The sequence below is a fragment of the Pestalotiopsis fici genome (genome assembly GCF_000516985.1).
Source record: "Pestalotiopsis fici W106-1 unplaced genomic scaffold PFICI_Scf_2, whole genome shotgun sequence".
Taxonomy (NCBI): domain Eukaryota; kingdom Fungi; phylum Ascomycota; class Sordariomycetes; order Amphisphaeriales; family Sporocadaceae; genus Pestalotiopsis; species Pestalotiopsis fici.
Genome location: NW_006917092.1, coordinates 3,187,674 through 3,210,895, shown reverse-complemented (window position 1 = coordinate 3,210,895; position 23,222 = coordinate 3,187,674). Strand labels below are relative to the sequence as shown.

General features: G+C 48.4%; 7 protein-coding genes across 7 annotated transcripts; 3 read left to right on the top strand and 4 right to left on the bottom strand.

The window, feature by feature from the left end:
• Positions 1-268: 268 nt before the first annotated feature.
• PFICI_03156 (uncharacterized protein) lies at positions 269-820 on the top strand (the record flags this gene model as incomplete). Its single annotated transcript, XM_007831737.1, has 1 exon — positions 269-820. One exon carries the CDS (start codon positions 269-271, stop codon positions 818-820), a length of 552 nt encoding a protein of 183 aa, XP_007829928.1.
• Positions 821-2,040: 1,220 nt separating this feature from the next.
• Positions 2,041-4,162, top strand: PFICI_03155 (uncharacterized protein; the record flags this gene model as incomplete). Its single annotated transcript, XM_007831736.1, has 6 exons — positions 2,041-2,315; positions 2,375-2,730; positions 2,787-2,962; positions 3,024-3,227; positions 3,283-3,666; positions 3,734-4,162. 6 exons carry the CDS (start codon positions 2,041-2,043, stop codon positions 4,160-4,162), a joined length of 1,824 nt encoding a protein of 607 aa, XP_007829927.1.
• A 3,071-nt stretch (positions 4,163-7,233) lies between these two features.
• PFICI_03154 (uncharacterized protein) lies at positions 7,234-8,537 on the bottom strand (the record flags this gene model as incomplete). Its single annotated transcript, XM_007831735.1, has 6 exons — positions 7,234-7,283; positions 7,338-7,433; positions 7,485-7,641; positions 7,708-8,041; positions 8,101-8,418; positions 8,482-8,537. 6 exons carry the CDS (start codon positions 8,535-8,537, stop codon positions 7,234-7,236), a joined length of 1,011 nt encoding a protein of 336 aa, XP_007829926.1.
• A 1,461-nt stretch (positions 8,538-9,998) lies between these two features.
• PFICI_03153 (uncharacterized protein) lies at positions 9,999-11,081 on the bottom strand (the record flags this gene model as incomplete). The annotated part of the gene is made up of 1 exon (XM_007831734.1): positions 9,999-11,081. The coding sequence occupies one exon, from the start codon at positions 11,079-11,081 to the stop codon at positions 9,999-10,001; it is 1,083 nt and encodes a 360-aa protein (XP_007829925.1).
• Positions 11,082-12,029: 948 nt separating this feature from the next.
• PFICI_03152 (Rhamnogalacturonase A) lies at positions 12,030-13,731 on the bottom strand (the record flags this gene model as incomplete). The annotated part of the gene is made up of 6 exons (XM_007831733.1): positions 12,030-12,661; positions 12,731-12,836; positions 12,910-13,055; positions 13,110-13,313; positions 13,382-13,462; positions 13,518-13,731. 6 exons carry the CDS (start codon positions 13,729-13,731, stop codon positions 12,030-12,032), a joined length of 1,383 nt encoding a protein of 460 aa, XP_007829924.1.
• Positions 13,732-17,888: 4,157 nt separating this feature from the next.
• PFICI_03151 (uncharacterized protein) lies at positions 17,889-19,193 on the top strand (the record flags this gene model as incomplete). Its single annotated transcript, XM_007831732.1, has 1 exon — positions 17,889-19,193. One exon carries the CDS (start codon positions 17,889-17,891, stop codon positions 19,191-19,193), a length of 1,305 nt encoding a protein of 434 aa, XP_007829923.1.
• A 1,416-nt stretch (positions 19,194-20,609) lies between these two features.
• Positions 20,610-22,737, bottom strand: PFICI_03150 (uncharacterized protein; the record flags this gene model as incomplete). The annotated part of the gene is made up of 3 exons (XM_007831731.1): positions 20,610-21,512; positions 21,572-21,978; positions 22,032-22,737. 3 exons carry the CDS (start codon positions 22,735-22,737, stop codon positions 20,610-20,612), a joined length of 2,016 nt encoding a protein of 671 aa, XP_007829922.1.
• Positions 22,738-23,222: the final 485 nt, after the last annotated feature.

The following is a 23,222-nucleotide window of genomic DNA, read 5'->3' as shown; positions in this document are numbered from 1 at the left end:
TGATCAACCCCATTGTTGAGACTGCGACTAAATCTTTATTCATCCGAAACGTCGGTTGCCTGGACTTGTGCAAACGACATGAATGCCAGAGGAAGAAACCGAAAAATACGACGAAGAATTGGTTCCTGACCAAATCTTTTCAGATGGAAACTTCGGAAACTTTTGCTAGATAAAAGCGCATCTTATCCTGGGTCTTTGGTTTGAAACCCACCAGTTCACCAACATCCCCATTCTCTTCATCCAACACCACCACGACCTAATACCAACGATGTCCAGCCGTAGCTCCGGTGTTTCCATGGAAGTCTCTCACGGCCGGGAGGAGGAGCCCAAGGACAAGCCCGACAATTTTGCAGAGGAGCAAGAGTGCGAGCACGAGAGCGCCAAGGAGAAAGACAAAAAGAACGGTGGCAACCACTCCATTGACTTCAAGACCCATCCCGCCTTCAAGAAAGCACGTGTTGCAATCCAACTCTTCGTCAACCGTGCTGACAAGATCGAACGAAAAAGCCAAAACAGATACACGATGCGGACCTTTGCAATGGCAGAGTCAGACTTGATGGATGTTGACAGCTGGCACAAGAAGGCTTTGACTGCAGTGCGCAAGGCAACTCAAGTGGACAAGCAGGAGGGGGACAAACTCAAGGCTGATTTACGGGAGAAGTGGCTGGCAGGACGATGCACCTTCGCCAATGAGGTGGGCGACTATGATATGGACTATGATTACTCCGACCCTGACCTCAACCCCAATTCCTGTTCCGATTTCGAGAAGGACGATTCCGATCTCGAAGAGGACGGATCCAATCCCGAGGAGGATGATTAATGCATCTTTTCAGGCAACATGGAGCAACATGAAGTGGTACAGGGAAGCATGGGGAAGCACAACATAAGCGGCATGGCAGTCTGCTAGACCCTGAATTTCTGAACTTAACGAGCGCTACGCGCCTCATGTACACTGAGACCTCGCCGACTTTCTTAGCGACTGGTACAAATCAACTCACTCTTGATTTCATGCATACCTACTTTCTGATGGTGCCAAGTACTAAGAATGATAGGATGGTAGAGGCATAGTTTCATTGTTACTCTAAACAAGATACCACAAACCATGACCGGAACTTTCTACACGCTCGCATGAAAACATAAACAGACAGCTCACCACTAGATACTCAGCACTAAATATAGGCAGTGAACTATTTGCAGCCTGACGAGGGTTTCGAGTTGGAGTTGTTGCACGTTTGTGCCATGAGACTTGTTCTTTGGCCCCCTGAAAAACCAAATCTTGTATTTCCAAGCATCGAAGACAACGTCTGCATACATTTTGAGTGGGATGAATTGCGATCTCGATTAGACTGTCGAATACGGTCCTGGCAGTCTTTCCATTAAACCAATGCCCCACATAAAGTTCTGCCCGGGCAGAAAAGATTACAACCTGACACAAAGAAGCGAGTGTATGGTTTGTGGCTGGGCCGACGCCAATTACTTGGCAGTCGATGTCATGACGAGCGTCGGAGCAAATTAGACAAGGTTTGTCAGCACCCCTAGAATACCAGGACTCCATTTAGACTGAATAGATTGAATTGTAGTAATAATTCAATGGAAATGCTCAATCAAAACGGTTGGGTCGGTTGATTCAATTTGAATAACTTGCACTCGATAGGTATGCTCTTGTCCGTGAGCCGAGTCATGACAGCTTAGAATACATTCGCATTCAACAAGCAATTTGGATTTATACTATTGTATCAGCCATGGAAAATTGTTACTCGAAAGGCCGAGTACATATCCGGCTGATGTTCTAGTGGCTGGCCCACCCGATGTCACCCTTACTGGGCAGGAGAACAAGCCCCGAGCCTGATGTCAAAGAGGGCAGGGAATTATTTGCCTCGATCGTAAAGAGGGTACCATTCATTTTTTCTGACCCACCTGTCCACTGACTTCACTGTATGGGGAATGGGATTGCTTCTCTGATATATAGCTAGGTCCCTTCTGCAACTACATCCTGCATCTTTTGTTTTATCAAACACAACTCTGGAGTTCACCAAAATCATGGCCGACAAGACTCGTTCGCGTTTCTCTGGTTCTCGCGTTCCATCGCGTCAAAGAACCCCCAACGACCTCCCACAATCTGAGCTCCCGCAAGAGAAAACCGCCAAGTCCTACACCTACGAAAACGTGACAGGATGGCGTCAATACCGAGTTTTGAGACCATGTCGCGGCATGTATCATGATATACGTCGCCGGCTTCCCTACTACTGGAGCGACATCACAGATGCCTTTACCTACAGAACCATTGCCAGCACAATTCGCATGTATTTTGTCAAGTGAGTTTCACAACACTTGTTGTCGGCTTCTAGGATATTTATCAGGCTAATTCCCTTAGCATTCTTCCCGCTCTCGCGTATACACTCGATATGTATAGAAAAACCGGCGAATTCTTTGGCGTGACCGAAGCGCTGTTTTCGTCGGCCTTGGCCGCCATGGTTTTTAGCCTTCTTGGTGCCCAACCTTTGACAATCGTCGGTATCACTGGGTTAATTTCCTTGTTCAACTACACCATCTATGAAATTATTGCACAATACGATTCTTCACTATACCCCCTCTTCATGGCTTGGACGGGAATTTGGGCTGCCATCTTTCATTGGATTGTCGCCATGTTTAACCTTTGTGATTATATGCGTTACGTGACGGACTTTTCCAGTGAGAGTTTTGGTATGTATGTTGGTATCATTTACATGAGTAGGTTGAATCAAAAATGTGGACCACAAAAATCAAGTGTGCTGATCAAGTCTTAGTCAAAGGAGTCGAAGAATTGGTCAATGAACTCACCGTCGAAGGACCTGTTTCCGGCTACCTCAGTTGCATCATCGCCATCCTCTACTTTGCTTCGGTATATTCTTTGGAAAAGATGGGTCAGAGCACACTTTGGAAGCCTTGGTTTCGCGGAATTCTCGCAGATTATGCATACGTGGTAGGGTATTAAATCTAGCCAGAACGACCAGTGTCTGCGTGCTGATCTGAGCTTTGAACAGTTTGCGACCCTTTTTTGGGTGGGATTCTCGCACATTCCCGGGCGACTTCAAGACGCACACGTCTCACAGCTCCCTGTGACCAAGGCGTTCTACCCAACTCAGCCTCGAGACTGGTTATTGGACTTTTGGAATCTTCCTGTCAAGTGGATATTTGTAGCCATTCCCTTTGGCTTTCTGGTGATGCTGCTTTTCTACTACGATCATGTCAGTCCCAGTCATATCCCTGCACCGAGAAGCTTTGTTAATCAACAAGGTATAGAATGTCAGCAGTATTACAGCTCAAGCTCGCCAATTTCCCCTCAAAAAGCCCGGAGGTTTTCATTGGGATTTCTTCCTGCTGGGATGCACAACTTTCATTGCAGCAATACTAGGCTTACCCTTGCCGAATGGATTAGTTCCACAGGCGCCGGTTCACACCGACTCGCTTACCGTCTACGAGACGAAACTGGAAATCATTCCAACAGCAGAAGGTGAAGGCACAGAGATTCGCCGTCCCGTCGTTGAAGCGGTAGCTGTGGTTGAACAGCGTGTTTCGCATTTCTTGATGGGTCTTGCCTTGATAGGCACCATGACTGGACCATTGCTCGCAATGCTTCATACAATGCCGTCAGCACTGTTCGGAGGAGTCTTCTTTGTCGTTGGGGTAAGTAGAAACTGCATGCATACTCGCTATAACCTTTACAAGGAAAAGCACTAATCTATACTTCCAGTGGGGGTCAATTGAGTCCAATGCCATCACTCAAAAACTCGTGTTCTTGATGTCCGAGGACCGATTTATTCAACGTGACGAGCCGCTTCTCAGTATTCCTCGCCGCAAGATCTGGCTGTTCATCGGACTCCAAGTTCTGGGCGTCGCAGCTACAGTCGCTGTATCACAAACGATTGCTGCCATTGGGTTCCCCGTGCTCATCATCTTGCTCATTCCTCTCCGTACCCATCTCATACCCAAATGGTTCACCCTTCGGGAGCTGGAGGTGATGGATGATTTTACTTGTACCAATGAACAAGTGCTGGCCAGCCTAGGTGGAGCGCCAAAACTCCCTGAACATACCAGGGCGCAAGACTGGGGTCTGGAGCGCCGTAGGAGCGAACAAAGGTTCGGCTTACAGCGTCAGAGAGCCGGGAATCTCAGACGCTGAGCTGGTTTGTATTTGTCATTGATCGGAACTTGAGAACAGCCGAGAGACGGTCATTGAGCTGACTGGCTGTTGCACTAGCTGTAAACATGTACTTTTCAGGAATATTGTTAGATAGACATCTTGGCGACACAATGCTTCAGACATTAATTAGCGAAGATTATCACGACTTGATTCAAACATCATAATACACTGTCAATACAAATTTACTTTTCTATTCTAAACAACCAAGTATCATTCAAAGCCATGAAGAATTCCACTGCTCTAAACAAAGTAGGCCAAATGCATAGAAATCATATTTAAAGAGACTTAAAGGTCTCTGCCACCCCCGAAAGTCATGGTGCACCAAACCACGAGCTTGACATACGGGGTCGCTTCCTTAATAGCTCCATGACATCCTAGACGCTACAAGAATACCGCGTGCTGTTAGTTATAAAAACGCACAAGTCACGGGAAGTAGTTTACCTACTTACCTACTAACTACCAGGTGACTCCTGTATCTGGACTGGTGTTCACCGGTGTGGGATTCTCTCGAATAGGTAGAGTTGCTGCGGGGGCTGCTGAGGCGCAAGAGAGCGTCATGGCGAAGGCGACGAGAATAGCTTGGACCCTCATTGTTGCGACGTCTCAAATATGAAGATTCAAGGGATCTAAGAGTTTGAGGAGTGGATATGATTTATCTGGCAACAAGAAATATGCGAAATACTCAATGTTTGATCGAATTGACGAACGTGGCGTGAAAAGATGATGCTAATGGCAGTGAGCTTGTGGATTTCTTAAAGCTTGATGGTATCTGCTCTACTTCTGTTGGGATATCTTGCTGTCTTTTATATTTTCTTCAATTCCTGAAAATATGTACTTTGGTTTTCACATCATCCGAGACTCTCCATCATTGGAGTCATACCACAGCCCCATCGTATTCCGTGCCGTGATCCTTCATGGGGACGGTTAATCACATCAAAGTGACATCCCGGCCGACTTTTACTCGGCAAAGTGATCTGATATCATGAAAGAATTGCCCGTGACTAAAAATTCTGCATCATAAGCTGCGGAGACCTGTTCATCCGATTGCAGGTCCTTGTAGTGCAATAACCACTATTCGAGGCACAGATCCATATCAGTGAGACCACCCCTGCTTTGCTTAATGGAAATCCTGGCTTCGTGGTTTTAAATACAATCCAACTTGGCTATATCCTTCTTGGAAAAATACTATTACAGTAAAGACTAAGTACAGATTCAAGTAGGGGACCAGTAGTCGATATGTGAATATGGTAGGAATGTCTTTCGTGCGTAGGCTTGGCTTTTATAATATGTCTAAGGCTTCCATTGGCTCATTAGCCGGACCCCGTTAAGATTTTGCCCCTGATTCGCTCGCCTATTTTAACGAGATGAATATGCTAGCAAGACGCGCTTGTAAGGAAGAAGCCGCCTCTATTCAGGGATGATAACCCAACGGCCGTTTCGCAGCCAATAAGCGGCGGCCCAGCAGAGCGGCTTGTTCCGCCACAAAACCAGGCAGCTGGGAGCGCATGATATGATACTTGAACAGGTTCGTATGCTGACATTGAATTCCAAGGCAGAAGCCGATAAGTCTAGTGAAAAGCGGAAGATTGCCGGCACAGCAAATCAATCATGACTGAAATCGCATGGGTTTGGGTGGTATCCGAAACATCCCGTGATGTTTTCGACCTTGCTGAGTAATGGTGCATCACAGTCATGTGATCCAAGAAAACATGATATAGACTTTCAATTCTGTGCGCAAGCTCTGTTACTTGAAGATCAGCTTCGCCTTAGTAGCTCATCAACATGGCCACTGTTAGAAAACGGATTGATTCTGCAACAGCGACAAGCGTTGTATTACGAACGTCAATGGCAGACACCCATTCAAAAAATAGGCGCCCCATAAAAAACATGTCATATCTTTGAGAAATAGTCAGGAAGTGGCTGCTCATCTTGTCATTGTATTTGGGGCGATTTGTGGTGGATTCGAGTCGAGCTTATCATGGTGGAGACGGGGCGTTGTTCAGCAGCAGACATGTGCCGCATTGGCTTGAAGGCTTAGAGCTTCCTACACACTTTTAGGTAATAAAACACGGATGCCGTAGGATTTGGTTCTTGACATGGCGTGACCTTTTACTGCAGAAATGTTTCTTTGGGAAGGATTTGAATCCCAACTAGGCTGCTTGCCCTACAGAAAAGATGCCGACCTCGCCGTAGGCTAGATGATCGGCGCTGCAAGGGATTTCTTCCTTTGCATCGACTTATGCGTCCCCTATTCCATTGAAGAATCTAGAATGTATCGTTTACAGGCAGTGTATTGCGCAAAGTCCGAGCTGCTGAACCGTATTTGTTTTGCGATCGATCCAATCAGTGTGCTATCGCGTCCGGATGGAGTTTTTTGAGAAGCACTCGTAGCCAAGCTGGACTCCAAGCCTAACCCCATCGGGCACGCATTAACCCTTGCCATACGCCTTACCCTCGTCAGCCCTGCATTGATTTGCCAGTGATAAGTTTCCCATGCATTCAGTGACCATGACCGTTGGTGGCGACAGGGTAAAAGATTCGGCAACAGAAGTTTCCGGTAGTTCTTGCAAGAGCCACAGATGAGTAAACATCCATACTAGTGAAATGTGAGACATAGCGCATTACCAAGAGTATCCCATGATCGCTCGCAATCTTTGATCATTGGTTCATATACGACCATGTTTGGTGTGTAGCAATCCAAAGACTCTACATTATGGAAGGATCCTGTGCTATAAGGATTCATAAATGCCTTCATTTGTTGATACAGGCAGCCTAGCTCTTGGCTTAACCACCCGTCACCAAGTTTGGCCTCGCTTGTGCACGCCCAGCTCTGTAGATGGGATCCAAATCCTGAGACGGCAATAATGTCGCCCGGAGCAAGAAAACGATGAATTGTGGTGGATTCTTGTGATGTGTATATGATGAATTCGAATCCGGTCTATTGGGCGCTGCTCTATGAGATAGTGTAGCTCAAATTGCAAGTCTAATGGTTCAGCCCTGCGCCGCGCTCTTGTAAGAGGTGCCGCCTTCCGCTTCTATATGCGCTCCGATCATTCATGGTCGTCTTCTCTCGTAGAGTCAATACTGGACCGAAGCAACTCTTTGCCATCGGTTAGTGTGCTTGGTCATCTAGAAATAGTTCGCAGCAACTCACCATTGCGTTCGGAATTGCCGTCGTTGGCTTTTCCTGAGAGATCATCAAGGCCAAACAGTTGGGACATTTCCTCCAATGTGCGCCCTCTTGTTTCAACTAGTCACGGTTAGCAAGCGAAAAGATCATTCATATCCTCTGGCATCTTACTTAGGGCGTATCGAACAAATAAGAATGCAACGACACAGAATAATGCCAGCAATATATAAAGCCCCCATCCAATGGCACTAGCTATGGGGGGAGTAGTTTGTGCGACGATGAAGTTCGAGATCCAGAGCGATGCGGTGCAGAGAGCATTACCTTTGGCCTAGAATGTCGACATCAGCTTTCATTACAGGGCTTGAAAAAGTGTGAAACAAGCGCAACGACTTACGCGCAGAGCACTGGGAAAAATTTCGGCTGCATAAGTCCAAGACCCGGAACTCCAACTCATATTAAAAAAGGTGTAGAAGAAATACGGAAAGATGACAATGGCGTTGTTTGCTGCATCGCCGGGATGGTGCTCGGCGTGTCGTAAAAGCATTGCTATGCCGATGAGGGCGAAGAACATGCCTACTGTACCGATCTGGAGCCAAGTCTTTCTCCCAAGCCTATCAAAATACATGACAGGTATCCAGGCTGCAAGGAAAAGAACGACACCAACGCCAGCGGTCGCCAAGTTAGCAGCCTCTGCACTCAAGCCACCTTTCATGAAAAGAGTTGGTGCACTGATGTAATCTAGTCAGTAAACGGCCCCCAATGTAACAAGAAGAGGACGGCGACGTACTAGTAGAAAATGGCATTCGTTCCCGTGATCTGCTGGAGAAACTGGATAGTAGTGCCAAGGAAGGTTATCCAAAGCACAGCCCCTTTGAACATGTCTGCCCATGTTGCCTGTGTAGATGCATCTTCGACATCGAGCGATTCACGGATCTCTTTGATTTCGAGCTCGGCGACGTCTGAACCATGTAAACGGCAGAGCACTTCATGTGCACAGTCGTATCGCTCCTGCGTGACGAGCCATCGAGGCGAGGGCGGCACCCAAACCCAGCAACCAACCGCTAGGATTAGCGCTGGCACAATCTGAATCGCTATTGGAAAACGCCTAGACAGTAGGTATCTTTAGCGAGGCAGATCGGAATGATAGATGACAGACGAAAGTACTGACCACCAATCATTGGACTTCATAAAAAAGAATCCATAGACTACAAAGAAAACGACCATTTCGGCAAAGCAAAGGATCATCAAATTGATGGCTCCTATCCGGCCACGAATGGCTGCAGGGGCGATTTCGGTGATGTACAGGGGCACAGCGGCGGAGTAAGCGCCCACACCGACCCCCAAAATCAAACGCCCCGCAGTCTTTGGTAAGAGGGAAGCCGATTAGCATTAATGAGAATCGCTAGTCAACAACATGTTGAAGCAAAAAAAAAAAAAAAAAAAAAACCAACTCACCATCTGAATTATCCCATATGAAGCGGCCTGAAGTAGTGCGCCGGCAATGAAGATGGTACTAGCCTTGAGTGATACATTCGGTCAACAAGATTGCGCATCAACCACTCGTGGGGGTCATGATTTTGGCATACCAATGAAAGCGTACGTTCACGTCCAAGAGAATCCGCAAAGAAGCCAATCGTCATTGCCCCGACAGCGCAACCAATGTTGTAGATGCTCACGACAAAGCCAACCGTCCCTATGTTATGGAATGTTAGTATCATCAACTCGAGCAAATGGAGTGGCGCGGCTCCAGTTCCACGAGCACTTGCAGTCATTTGCTGGTTTCATCAGGTCCAGCCATCTCCTGTCCGCAATGATCATTGACATGACGCCCTGGTTCCATCCGAAAAGAAAAGACCCAAGACAGACAAAAGAAGTGAGAGTGTAGACATAGTGAATATTTGGCGGCCGATGCTGGCCCGGAATCGTGTCTCTCGGTGGACGGATGAGCTTGGTTTGCTTCAAGGACACCTGCGAAGCCCCCATCTTGCCCGAGTCCAAGTCGGAATGTCGCTGGCTGGAGACACGTCTACGTGGGTCAGACGCCAGCCAACAGGCATGCACTTAGGCTGTGACGGGAGCAATGAAGCCTTTGCAGGGTAGAAGAAATTTCGTCTCGTGGTGGCAAGAATCAGCACTCGATTACGATTGATGGCCGAGATAAGGGAATCGACATTGAGCAAGTAAATCGTGACTACTGCTGCCAGGAACTCAGGGTGGCCGACCCCGTGGGGAGTGACACCAACGGGGTGGGGGCTCCGTTGGATTGGGGCGATTTTAGTGGCTGGGAACGGGCTCTGTGTACCTGCAGCGGGTCGACGAGCTGAAGCGTGTCGCGCTGTATGTAGGCAGATACCCAGCATCACTGCGACCATTGCAACAGCATCTGATCAAATGCTACCGTTGTACATCACTGTCATTGCTAGAATTATCGACTGTCTAATCGACCACCAGAAAAGAAAAGGGGAATTCCAGACCATCCTGACCCAAAAACGGGCAGTAATCGAGGTGTCCCGTAGACACAGTGTCCAGATCAGCTCAAGCCCGTGAGAATAACGAAATGCATGAATTATGTCACATCTGTTTCTCAGGCTGCGTTACTACTCCTGCTACACACCACTCATCTCATCCATAACAACCACAACATCCCCAGCGACTCATGCACATGTTGAACGATCTGGCACACGGTTACCTCCTCGTCTTAGACCGTGAATCCGACCCCCCTGCATAGCCCGTCAGATCGTTCTGGTCCAAGAAATCTTCCAGATGGTCCGCAATCTTTTCATTATCCATATCCGCGAATGCAACGTGAGTACTGCCCTTGAACCCCAAGTCATCGCCCAACTTGACCACGTGCGCGTTGCCGCCGTACAGATTGATGAGCGCAGCAACCTGTCGCGACTGCTTCAAAAAGGTGTAGGATTCGTCCCTGTGGTCGGACCAGTAGAACAGGACGGCTGTGAGCTTAGCCAGCTTCTTAAAGTCTTCGAGCGGCACAATGTAGGGACCGTAGCCGCCGCCGAATGGTGACGTGCCAGCCGTGACGTTGGCATTGTCGGGATACACATATCCATAGCCTTCGAAACATACAATGGCCTTGATATTGGTCGTGTTACTCTTGACCGCCGTCATCAGTGCGCGAACCCCCGACGCCGAGTTGGTCAGGTACACAATGTCCTCGCCGAGTTTGCCCGAGTCGGCACCAACTGCTGCCGTGTGGGAATGCAGTTCGACATTCTCATCACTGTCGTACTCTACGTAGCGCGATCGCGTGGCCTGCAGCCAGGCCTCATCGTCTTCTTTCGGAAACTGGGTGTCTGGCCACCAGTTCTTGTAGTAAGGTCCAAAGTTCCACGCAGCAAAGTTGCCTTGGTCTCGGTAAGAAGGTGTATAGGTATCAGGGTCACAACCCCAGTTCGCGCGTCCGACTCTGGGCCCATCCCAGAGGTAGACTGGATAGTTGCGCCTCAAGAATATATCCTTGAACCCAGGGCCACCGTCCCAGCGGTTCTGAAAGGTCTGGGTGCTGGAACTGTGCCACATTACGAGACTCGTCTTTCGTGGCGTATAAGGGATGAAGTATTCCATATATCCATGGTCGCACGAAAGCGTAAGGTTGGGGAACCTGGGGTCAGAGATGATTTTACCTCCAACGTTGAAGCCTCCGGAGCTATCGAGCATTATGGGGCGTCGGCGGTCTTGCGAGCGCCCAGATATCGGGCTACCAAGACCCGTTGACGCAAGAATCAAAGCAATGCATATTAGAGCCATCGGTGCCATAATAGGCATGGTTTGCAAGAATATCGTGGCGCTTCACAACTGCGATCAGGTTTTCCCAACTAAAGAACAAGGTCGCTCTGGGAGAACCGGGGCTTCTTCGAGCACTTATTCTTTCGGCACTCCTGGGAACAATATACTCCTGGGAACAATAGGAATTACCAATCATGAGACCGACTCAGTACGTGATTCTTCCGCTCGGCCCAGATGGGGACAAACGAGACCCGCATTCAGCATGCATATGCGTCATCTATCAAGGTATGAATTGATTTAAGATTTGCGCTGATAGGTATAGGCAAATCAACGTTGACAAATTATCCGAGAGTGCCAACATATATCCGGTGATTGGCAGCTGTGAACTTCCCCGCACCGACACTATCACAATCAGTTGCTCTATTGCCAAGCTGATAACTGCCGGTAGGCGTTGGGGATAGGAGACTATAAGCTGATCTGATGGAGTTGCATCCAGCCCAATCAGCTCCTATTCGAGCAGACTCGAGTGCGACGTCTCCTTTGTACTGAACTACTTTTCATCGACCATTGCAACTCTATCCGTATCCTGGGCTCGGAGGTGTAGAATCTCCTCTTTATCAACAAATTGGTGGATAGCAATTGCCGTCCCGGAATATATTTGGGACGTTACTGGCTCTCCTAAGAAGTTTACTTCTGATCTCGCGTTACTCTGTTTCTTGGCTTGCAGGTCTCTCTGTAACAACACATCATCACAGTGGATACACCCCGATTTCCACAGATGGCGATACATTGTGGAAATGCCCGCGGACCTCAGCTAGCTACCGTCATAGCCCAACGACAGCTTTTTCTTCTTCACTCTGACATATCTAGATTGTTCCCGAAACACCATTGCCGCCTGGCCGCAGCTACCCGGTGCACAGTGACGGACCTATTTCCACATCCTTTCCGTGGCAGTCGCTTGGGCACCCCTCAAGGATTCGAACTGGCCGTCCTCCTGGCCCTGTGCAAAGCAGCCGGCGTCGCCTCTCCACGCTTGGCCAAGATGGCCGAGATGGGTTGCCTGCCAGGATAGAAGGAAGCAGGTAGTGAAGGGATGGGAATCTCTTTGCCAGCGGGAAATCCAGACGGAAGCTCATTGGACATTGTAGTGTACTGATAATTTGCGACAGACTTGACCGTAGATGTCGAAGTGTATGTGCCGCCCGAGCCCGCCTTGAGACAGCCTCCGGACCCGTAAGCATTCTGACACCCCCATAGAACAGAGCTACCAGAGTCGGTCCAGATGTTGAAATTCTTGATATCGATATTGGTGCACGGAACGGCCGAGGGGCAGTTGACCTTGATCGGACCTCGCTGCACGCCATTCGCGGCTGTCCCTTTCCAGTTGTCAAAGGTGATGTTGGTGTAGGTAATACCATTTCCGTCCGCCTTGGACATACTACTCCATGCCGAATCCAGATCCAGCGTATAAGCATTGCTGTGTCCCATGAAATTGTTAAGAATAACATTCTTGACGGTGCCGCCTCCACCGTTGGACTTGAACATGTACATTTGATTTGCGTGGTGAGTATAGATATAGTTATACTCAATGTCGTGGATATCTATACCTCGGACAGCTCGTTAGTACAGTTTTCACAGTGTGGAACTCTCTCCCGATTGACATGACTCACCGATGCCTGTTGCCAACGATCCCATAGCCGACCCCCCAGACCAGTTGCAATGGATTTGCTCTACAAGAATGTTGTTTGCTGGGTTCTTGACAGTGATACATTCGTCCTGCGCATGACGGAATGACATTAGCATTGGGCCTTCCCAATGGATATAGCTGGTAGGCTTGAGTTCAATTTACCTTGTTACTGACTTCAACGTCATGTATATAAATATTGCTACCCCAAACATCAACCCCATCCAATCCACCCTTATACACGCCATGGATGATTGTGTTGTACACCTCGCCATTGGTGCAAGTATCCAACGTCAAATGGAAAACCGGGGCTGGAGCATCAAGTCAGTAAGTCGTGAAAGCAAGTGAAGCAGCAATGAACCTACCGTCAACCAACGCAATGTCGTGAAACGAAAAGTCAGTAACCTTTGTGAGCCTTACAAGGCGCGGGCCACTTGCGCCCCCTGAATTGAGTTGATAGCCATAACCTTGGATAGCGCCCTTGGAGTTTGCACTATAGAATTCAAAGTCGCTGGTACTAGTCACTGCAATCATGTTGCCCGAGGCAGTGCCGATTCTGTATATGGTACCTATGTATTATTAGAGATCAACCTCATGACGCAAGCACCAAGCCATCGGCTCCGTAGGAACTGCATACCTTCTAGGTTGATACTGACACCTTTACCTCCACTCAGTGTGACCCAGGAGCTCAGGCCATAATTACCAGCAGGTATATAAACTGCGAGATTCGTGTTATTGAGAGTGCATAGATCGTATCATCTTTTCCTGCCCACCTTGACCGCCGTTCTTGCAGGCATTCCACGCAGAGGTGATTGCGGCGCTATTGTCGGTTGTTGCACTTGAGACGCCGCCATAGCTCATGATATTGCAGACTTTGGCGGCCTTGGAAGCTGTAGACGTAGTCGGTCCCACCCGCCCTGATAGTTGAGCTGCGATAGGAAGAACATAGCTCACTATGATGAGAAGAATAGACAAAAGAAATTTCATGGTGGGACGATCAACTTGTGACTAAGTAAGGTCGCTGGGTGTCTCAAGATATTGCTGTCAATCACGCCGCGATATCTGGACGGCCGAATGTCATCCCAAGATATTCATCCATTGCCATATACCTTGGTATTTAAGTACATGGTAGACACCCAGTCTACAAGTTTCATCTATCGCCTCCATCAAGCTATAAGCTGATTGTAGTATTCATTTTGAAATAGCCGGGCTTCCCACTTACCACGTTCGGGACGTATTCGATTCATCTCCGGATGAGGACGTGATGGGATTGATGGAATGGCAAAATATATTTCCAGGAATGACATGATCGCCTTTATAAAGATGATATAAACACAAAAAAGTCGAATCAGTGCAGACGTTACGTTGCCGGCCGTATGTATTGGAAAAAGAAACCTGATTTGGCTACAGTCAACATGATTTCCGTAGCAGTGTCACAAGGCACAATCAATGCGACACGCCCACTAATATGTCGGCACTCGTCTAAAGTAACCCAGTAAATTTAGCCCAGTGATGGGCCTAGCCTATCTTCAGCTTGGCGGAGGGCGAAACACCGTTTAGCCTCATGGGTGACCTGGTGACTTGTCCAGTGCAGAGAAACACGATTGCCGACGATGATCATAATCGCGGGGAAATGCAACACGCCGATGCAACATAATTTGCATCTTTTACAAAAGCAGCTCTTGCAGAAAATGTCACAATCCATGGGTAGGTTTGGTATTCCGTTGCCGCCCGACTGGAATGTATATGCAGTTGTGCTTTGATGTGGATGAGCCTGCGAATGTTAGTAGAGGAGCCATTATCAAAAGGACACTAAATAAGACTGTTGAAGCTCCAGGGCTTTGCAACAGCAGTGGTTTACTCGTATCTTGTACAACAAATAACCAAGGGGTTAAGCGCGATGCATACATAGGGGGGCATGAGTATTAACCATCTTCCGCTTCTCAAGCCTCTTGCCGTTCTTCTTCACTCTGGCGCATTGGCATGCCAGAGTAAACTTTAACGGCATGCGGCTTCAAGATCATAGGCACAGTGGCTTATTATAAGTTTTCAAGTCTTGCAGAACTCCTCCATAGGCTGTACCTGAATGTAAAAGGCGCTCTGATGAATGCAGATGCAGTACTTCTCACTTATAATTTCAATTCGTTCCACGACATTCACTCGCCGTCGATGGGAACCTGTTGTTGGTTGCGGTTGCGGCGAAGGCTAGCGGCTGCAAAACTCCCTTAGGTACAGATTATAGCACCCAAACGGACCCCGACTGCTCAATGCATCGACTTCAAGAATGCAGGATGAAATAGCTGATATGATCAAGATCGTAGACTGTGCTGCATCTATGACAGGAGAATATTGCATCTCTATATTTGACGTGGACCTCTTTCTTCTATACTGTATTTCAGCCCTCCGAGCTTTTTCTCGTATGACGGCTACAATTGGGCATATCTTACCTGTAGGTCATTGATTGCCAGTCGATTGGTGAGCCATGCGCTAACATGGCTCTAAAGATCAGCGAGTGCTGGCAGCTGAATAGGGCCTTCACCCAGTGAATCCCAGCGAACAACCGCGTGCATCGCTGAGCCACAACACTCATATGCTCTCGACAACTCTCATGCATTCATCTTGTCCAATTACTGCGAGAGAACAGCGCGCAGCCAAGGGTTGCGGGATTGTCCCTATGCGACAAGCAAGAAATGTCATGCAGTTTCTCCTTTTGACTCTCGTTGTCAGTGCCGTGGCAGCTCTTTGACCTTGACAACTATCGTCGCTGCATCATCTTGTCCGTCCAAAGGCAAGAGTAACCCATCACTGACCAGATACGGGACAACTTTTTCGATCCACCACTGGCAAATTTTAACCTCATGCTTTACTGGACGCTCCGGGACTTTGCTGTCTTTATCAGCTAGAGCCACTTAATTCAAGCTGGGACCTGGAGCTGGGACTTTCTGGCAAGCCGCATCGAGATTGTCAAAAGGCCAAGACCCCGAGGAACCGGCCTGGATCTTGTCATAGGCGGACAAGTGCTTGGCGGAGATGAGCGCAATGGGGATGGCAATGGGATTCCTGCCGTCGTTCTCGATATTGTAGTCGCAATCATATTGGTACACGAATCCATACAAGCGGTCGCCTGTCGCGTGAACTCGGCCACCTACTTCTCGTTCTTGGCCATCTACAGCGATATGGGGTATCCACAAGGACAGTGTGCTGCAAAGAGACGCGACATGTATACTAGGACATAGATTTTGCAAAGCATATCAGAAAAAATAAGAGAATGGTTTGGTATTTTAGCATCGGACAAAAATAATTATTTTCCGAACAAGTGCGATGGAAACAATTGCGCATCGACTGGATCTTTTTTTTTTTTTTTTTTTTTTTTTTTGAACTTGTTGGTTCTGTGTTTCAGTTCCCCACGCCCTGTTAAGCATTCATGAGAGTGGGGAGAAATGGAGACGATAGAGCTGTTTGTCATGAGACTGAGCAAAATGCTCGTACTCGATCCGCGTTACAAAGAGATCAGTCAGCCTGCGCCATTAAGCAGGATGACGAAAATGGAGACCGACAATCCCAATCATGTCATGGCATTCGCTTGATGGTTAGGTCTGATGTAAGTCACGTTATTGTGTGCCAAACAAAGATTTACCATGAGGAGTGGATTGACTACCTACCTAGGCAGCTTCGACATCCCAGACTCGTTATTGCAAGTTTGGTCCCTCAATTCCACTATATCTCAGGTTAGGCTAGGTCCGTAAACTAAACAACCCTCTATGAAAAGGTTACAGCGGTCATAAAGGTCCTCAGCTCAGCTTAGCCGAATCGTGCGGCACGGGTCGTTATCTTGCGTCTTCCCGGCGCGCGCTCCGACATAGTATGTAAAACAATGCTTCTTTAGCTGTCCAATCTCCATGAATTGAATTGCCGTTTCAAACAACCGCAGCTAATCATCTGCAGCTAATCAGCCACTGACCGGGATACTAGAGGTGTGCTCTCGACCAACGCAAGGAAAGGATAGATCTAGATGTTGTACTTCGTCCAAGATGCAACACTAATTAAGATTCAGAAGTAAATGTCAACGACAATAACATGCATTCTCGACTAGACATCTGAGGAACATGCAAGTGAACTCGGTCCCAAAGGTCACGAAATCGATTTACCTACTTCATAGTATCATAGAAAATCAGGAATAGTTTTGTAATCCTGGCGTTTCCAAGGTAGCCGTCACAATCCCCACGCTGGCGGCTCGGGACCCGGGTGTCATGTTTTGGCCCATGTAAGAGAACATGGCGGTACTAGTGCTTGTTGTATTGAGTGAAGTAAATCTACTTTGGGTGGGGGGTTCAAGCGCCCTGAGATGCGTAAATGATGACCCACTGTGGCAGCTACTATGTACCTATACCTCTTGGGATATCGGCAGCTGTTGCCATTTTCCCACAATGTAAGGCTCTCTGCATGCAGATGCAGGGTAAGCGACAAAGGGTCCTTTGCAACCCACCAAACAGCACGGAGGGGTCTGGGGCGAGCTGGATTGATTCTACGGAATACATCGTAACTTTACTGTAAGGCATCGTAAGCAGATTCACTTCTAGCCCCCGGGGGTGGGGGATGAAATAAGAGCAAAACGACAAAGAAGTTACAGAAGCAAGAGGTTGAGAGCGGGAAAGAAAGAAGCACACGCGAAAAATATACCGTAATGATTGCTAATAGTCAAGGGAATGAAAATGCAGCAGCAAAGACATAAATACATACAAGGTTACTATACAAATTTTCGACGAATACCATTCGTCAGCTTTTGATAGTCAGATTGACCCTTTACAGGCCAGCCGGGGCGCCACTTTCTTTATCGATGCTGTCCTACTGTACTCTTGGGACCTGGAGGTAATACTAGCAGCTTTTGCAGGATGGGCAGGGGCTAGCTGGATGAAGAAGGCTTGCGTCTGAGGGATGTAATCCAAGCCTCTCAGCATGGGGTCAGATGTGGTATCTATTCACCATGCACACGCATCGAGCCTAATTACATATCCCCGTGGAGTGATGGATCTTTTGTCTTTTTTCCGGTATCTATATATTATTGTTCCCCTAGAACCTGTAAATATTACAATGACTGACGCCTCCTCCCAACATTGCTCTTATCTCGAATTAACTACATCCCCATGGCTACGCCGATATCAGCAGGCTCTCGGCCAGATGGGCACACAAATGTCGCCGAAGACCCAGCCCCAAAGCTGCGCGACAGCTGTCAGGCATGTGCAGCTTCAAAGTTGAAATGCTCGAAGCAGAAGCCGCGATGTGCTCGGTGTATTAAAAGGGGCATCAATTGCGAGTACTTGCCAACTCGTCGTGCAGGCCGAAAGGCTGCAAAGCGACTCGACACGGCACAGCGCAACGGACGTGTGCGATCACCCACACCCATGACAACAACTGTAAGGGAGGGCGTTCCAGCGCAAACTATCACAAGCTTTTCAGATCTACATGGTGACGACTGCTCAGACGGCTACTCTAGCCCTGATCTTCGATCTGAGTCGACGGGTCTTGTCACGCCAGCTGACACGGATTCACACATGCCTGAGTTTCTGGTGGCTTCAACACCCTTCCAACACGCCGATATGTTTGATGACAACGGGCGCATAGGCTCAATCGGATCAAGTCTGTCTGATTGGACTCTGAACTATCCATTTGACAACAGCCATATGTCACCGTCATTATTTGGAACTACGACCTCAACATTCGTCACCAACCCTATCGGCCAATTACATACTCCGCCGAGTTGTACAATAGTTCCAGCCGTTCCATGTCAGACCCCAATGCCGATTCTGGACCATTCGACTTACCACAGTCCATCACCGGATATTCAATGTCGCTGCCACTCTCAAGCATATGAACTCATCAAGCAGTTTTGCTTAAACTCGTGGTGCAAGTCCACTCCACCGGCCGCACAAGCCAGGCAAGATGCCTTGAGATCAGCGGGCTCCGTCCAGTCTACACTTGCAAATAATCAGCGCGCTATAGGGTCCATCATTCAGATAATAGCCTGCTCCTGTTCGCAAGACAACGCTCTTCTTGCTATGGCATCAATTGTGTTATTCAAGATAATAGACCGCTACGAGCAGGTCGCATGTGATCCGCCGACCCTGTTGGACACGGATGGCAAGACAAACACGAGCGAAGCGGTCAATGATACGCAGCAGCACGCGATACTCGGGGCACTGCATCGCGTTCGATGTTTGTTGCCCGGACTATTCCAGCGGCTTCGGAGTATGGCAGGATCGGAAACCAGAGACGACATTGGAATTCCATGCTCCGAGTCTCCAGGGTCTAGTTCGGAGTTTCTCATGCACGGAGCAACAAATGGTACAATTCCTTTCTCAGCAACCCTCTTCCGCCAATTACAGGCCGACCTGCATGAGCGGCTCCAAAATGTTTTCATTGCAGTATCAGGGCAGTTGAGCAAAGCATAGAGTCAACTCACTTCAAAATAATTGAAATACATGGAGCAGTGTCATTTCAATCATTTACATTCATGGTCGTTACGAACCACCACATTATTTCCCCAAAGACGTCAAAAGAAAACTGCCTCGTTCCCGAGATAATTACACGATTCGTCAGCGTGGTGGCAAAATATTCCACCTACTTATCGAGGTAAAATTCCGGACAGCGGTGCTTAGCAATACTGCGGTGCACTGCCAAGAACAAATCCATGACACTTTTGCTGATATATTCCAAAAGTTCCGTGATCGGAGTTACTTTTACGGGCTGCACCCCCCGTGGATGTGCAGATTCTCCGGGACTAGCATTCCCCAGATGGACACGCCAGGATCATTCCCGGAATCTAAAAAATCTGAAACTTGCATCTGAGGACGTGCCCAAGGGCTTGGTGTGGTAAAAGAAGGATGCAGTGGAACATAGTCAGAGAGATATATATAGATCGCGATCTGCATGAGCATGCGATAAGCCCGAATTATTTTCGGAACGCAATTTTGCATCTAGCCATGTAAAACACCAGATACCATTTCGTCAAGACTAGAGCTTTGGCACTGTTTATGGGTCTGTCAAGACATTTCAACGGCTATGTAAAGAAGGAAAAAAAGAAAAAGAAAAAAGGATACTCCGTAGGTCAGTTCGGACTTTTTCAAGATCCCAACCCTTGTCCCACTAGATGCAGGGCTGACGGATCGCCCACACGGATCTGCCCCGCCGGTGTGAGACGACATGCAGTCATCCAAACATGGCCCAATTGGAGCGGTTACTCAGATCCATCATCCAAAAATCTGTGGCTCGTCAAATCTACGCAGTAACCTGCAACATCATGATCGCCTCCGCGGACAGAACTGCAGTCATCAAATAACCGACTGCCGACTGCGTAGTCTGAGGACTCACCCACTTGACATGATCCGCAATTGATTTCCACGCCTGTCTGCATCATGATCTGGCGAGCGGCCATCAAGGAAATCTGGTCCACGTAATCAATGTGGCGGTACTAGACCACGACACCAGATAAGGTTTTGCAGCGAGAAACTGATTGGATGTCAATCGAATCCTATCTAGAGGTCTGGATCCCCATGCATAGTCATCAAAGACAAATGCATGGCAGACCCAGGTCTTGGGATATTACGTCTTTGCAGCTGCAAAAGACGGCATGTCGTGGATGCCAGTGTGTGCCGATCCGCACTCGCCGCCACAGTCAGCGCTTTGTAAATTTCGGTGAATCGTTGTTGCACACGCGCATACACAGTTACATCTCTTTACACTACCTCGCCTAACCTGGGTGTGGACATTTAACCTTTGTAGGTATGGCTTGACCATGTGTCGTGACAGTCGTAAAGGTACATATTGATATACTATCGGCTGTTATTCAGGCTCAAAGATGCCTAGTACTATGTGATGGTGATTGAATATTTGCCGCCTTGAAGGCCTGTGACAATTGCAACAGATAGACCGTTGAGATCAACCTCGTCAGATCCGCCCGGTCCCTCGAGAACCAATTTTCGTGCGCCACTAGCCAGCGGAATATTTATTTCGCCTGTGGTTGAGTTCGGAGTGATGAATATCCCTGACAGACCACGTGTATTGTTTGTCCAATCAGTCACAAAGGCCCCGAGTGGAGTCTCGTACCTCGTTTGAACAGTCTGAAGTCCTCCTAGTGCAGGGGCAACCTTCCAAGTCTGGCCAGCTGCTGAAGTCATTGTGAGACCTCCAGCATAGAAAGTCAGCATCGACGTTGGAGCCGTAGACCAGCCATGAGCGTGGCTGACGCGAGGGTCGTAGTCGTAGACGGGGTAGAGGGGAGTGCCGTCGGTCGCAAACCCCTCGATAAAAGTGCTGTTTGTCATTCGGGGATCATCCAGCATGTAGTCTGCCCACATGAACTCCATAAGGTCTACAGCGTAGTCCGAGTGGCCCGCCAAGTAGTGCGCCTGAAGCTCGAATCCAGTGGTGAATGGAGAAATGGTCTGCCCAGCCTCGACTGCCGGTGCGCCATACGGACGAACCCATCGTGCCTTTAGAGCATCGCTTACAGCCACGGCCCGAGTACCGGTTGCAATGCCGGCGATAACGGCCCATGCATTTCCATCTTGTGGGTACGATGGAGCGGAAGAGCCGTTTGCGATAGTGTCGTTATCGCGGTACAAGGATACAGAGTCGTCCCAGAGGACCACGTTTGCCGCTGTGGAGATTCCCACTGCGAGGGCTTCCCAGTTACTGGTCTCGCGGGTATCGTTCATTATTGTGGCCAACTTCACGGCATTCCTGAGTGTATAACATAGGATAGAGTTTGCCTTGTTCGTTGATTAGCAGATACATGCGTGCCAATAAATGTTACAGATGGATTGTTTACCTCAATGTTATGACCAGACATGCCACTGCGACCCCAATCCGAAGTACTGGTCACATTGGCGAGGCCCGATGAGTCGACAAACTGCAGAAGGTAATGGATTCCCAATGTGTACTGGTCCCACAAGCTTGCAAGGTACAGTGTGTCGCCAGTGAACATGAAGTAATCATAGGCATCGTTCAATGTATGACAGTGGTAAGTAAAACTCCACGCAAAAAGTTGTGCCAATGGATAGCCCGCTGCAGGTAATCGACCATCCATCTCCTGGTACAGGAAGAGAGAGTCTAGTGCGTTACGAACAGGCTCGAGACTATTGGTCGATACAAAGATGGAAGGTCCAGAGATGGCAATATCGCCCGGCCATACGACACGATCTCTCTTCCCTCCGTCGAGCAGAACGCTGGTTCCATCTGGGTTCATTAGAACCGCATAAGAGGGGGAAAAACTGGATAATCATCCTTACTCGAGATTGTATAGTTATAATACCAGCCAGCCACGGGCGCGCCCAAGGCAACCCCCCTAGTGGGATCCGCTGAACAAATCTGATTGGTATAGGCCCCTGCATACCATACTCGATTCAGCTTCTCACTATCGCTGTGGAAATAGCCAGTATACGCTGCCGGGTCCTGCATCTCTGGAGATGTAGTCCAGTAAACTGTTACGTTCGAGAGACGCATAGTGCCAGTCGTGTTATGAACGATTGTGAGGTATCGAAAAGCTCCCCGCTGGAAATCGTGACCGGCTTCGTAGTGTCCTGGCACGGTGTCGTTGAACCATTGTGGTAGGTCAAAGATGCCGTCAGTGACAGCATCACAGTGCTCGGCACTAATGTACATTGAAGACTCGCTGAATGTGAAGCCTATCGAATCGCTCGATCCCGACACGGCATCCACCTGGAAGCTGACTCTTCCAGCAATATTTTTCCCAAAGTCAAATGTAACATACGAACCATTTCCTGTAAACGTTGTCGACTGGTTACACTCGGCTTCAGTTGTGTTGGCTGTAATGAGCGCGGCAGCATTCTCAACATTGCCGCCGGTCTGGTAAAGTGACACTGGGCTGACGACTCGTGCAGTGGGAGCTAACACATATTCATGGAAGGGAACTCCTGCCGCAGCAGTTGCAAGCAGAAGCCATTGCGTGTGAAAAAAGGCCACCAGGAGCTTCATAATTACGGCTGTGCTCTGAGGTTACAGCACAAGACATGTCAAGCACCAGCGGGATTTTATATACATATATACTACTACCCTAGGTACATTAAGAAGGCTTGACCTGGCTTGCAATCGACGAAAGTATTCCGGTAGTGCAGCTAGCTTTGAACTGTCAATGTCCACTGTGGAGACATATTTTCAAGGTGTTTGGGGAGCATTGCTCGCAAATGATTGTCGCCCCCAACATTTGCTCTCCATGGAGCTCGATTCCGAATGCAGCTACACATAAAAAAACAGCCATAGGGATGCGAAAAACATGGATGACACAATAGTAAAGTGAACGAGAAAAGGACGTGACAGGGTGTGGGAAACGACATGTTACAGGAGCCAGATGAATTCGGCAAATTAGTCCCCACCATTATGTCGCCTCACTGCCATTATCATTCTTTGGTTCGCTTTTTCGCACCAAATACGAAAACTGGGACATGACTGAGTATGATTGA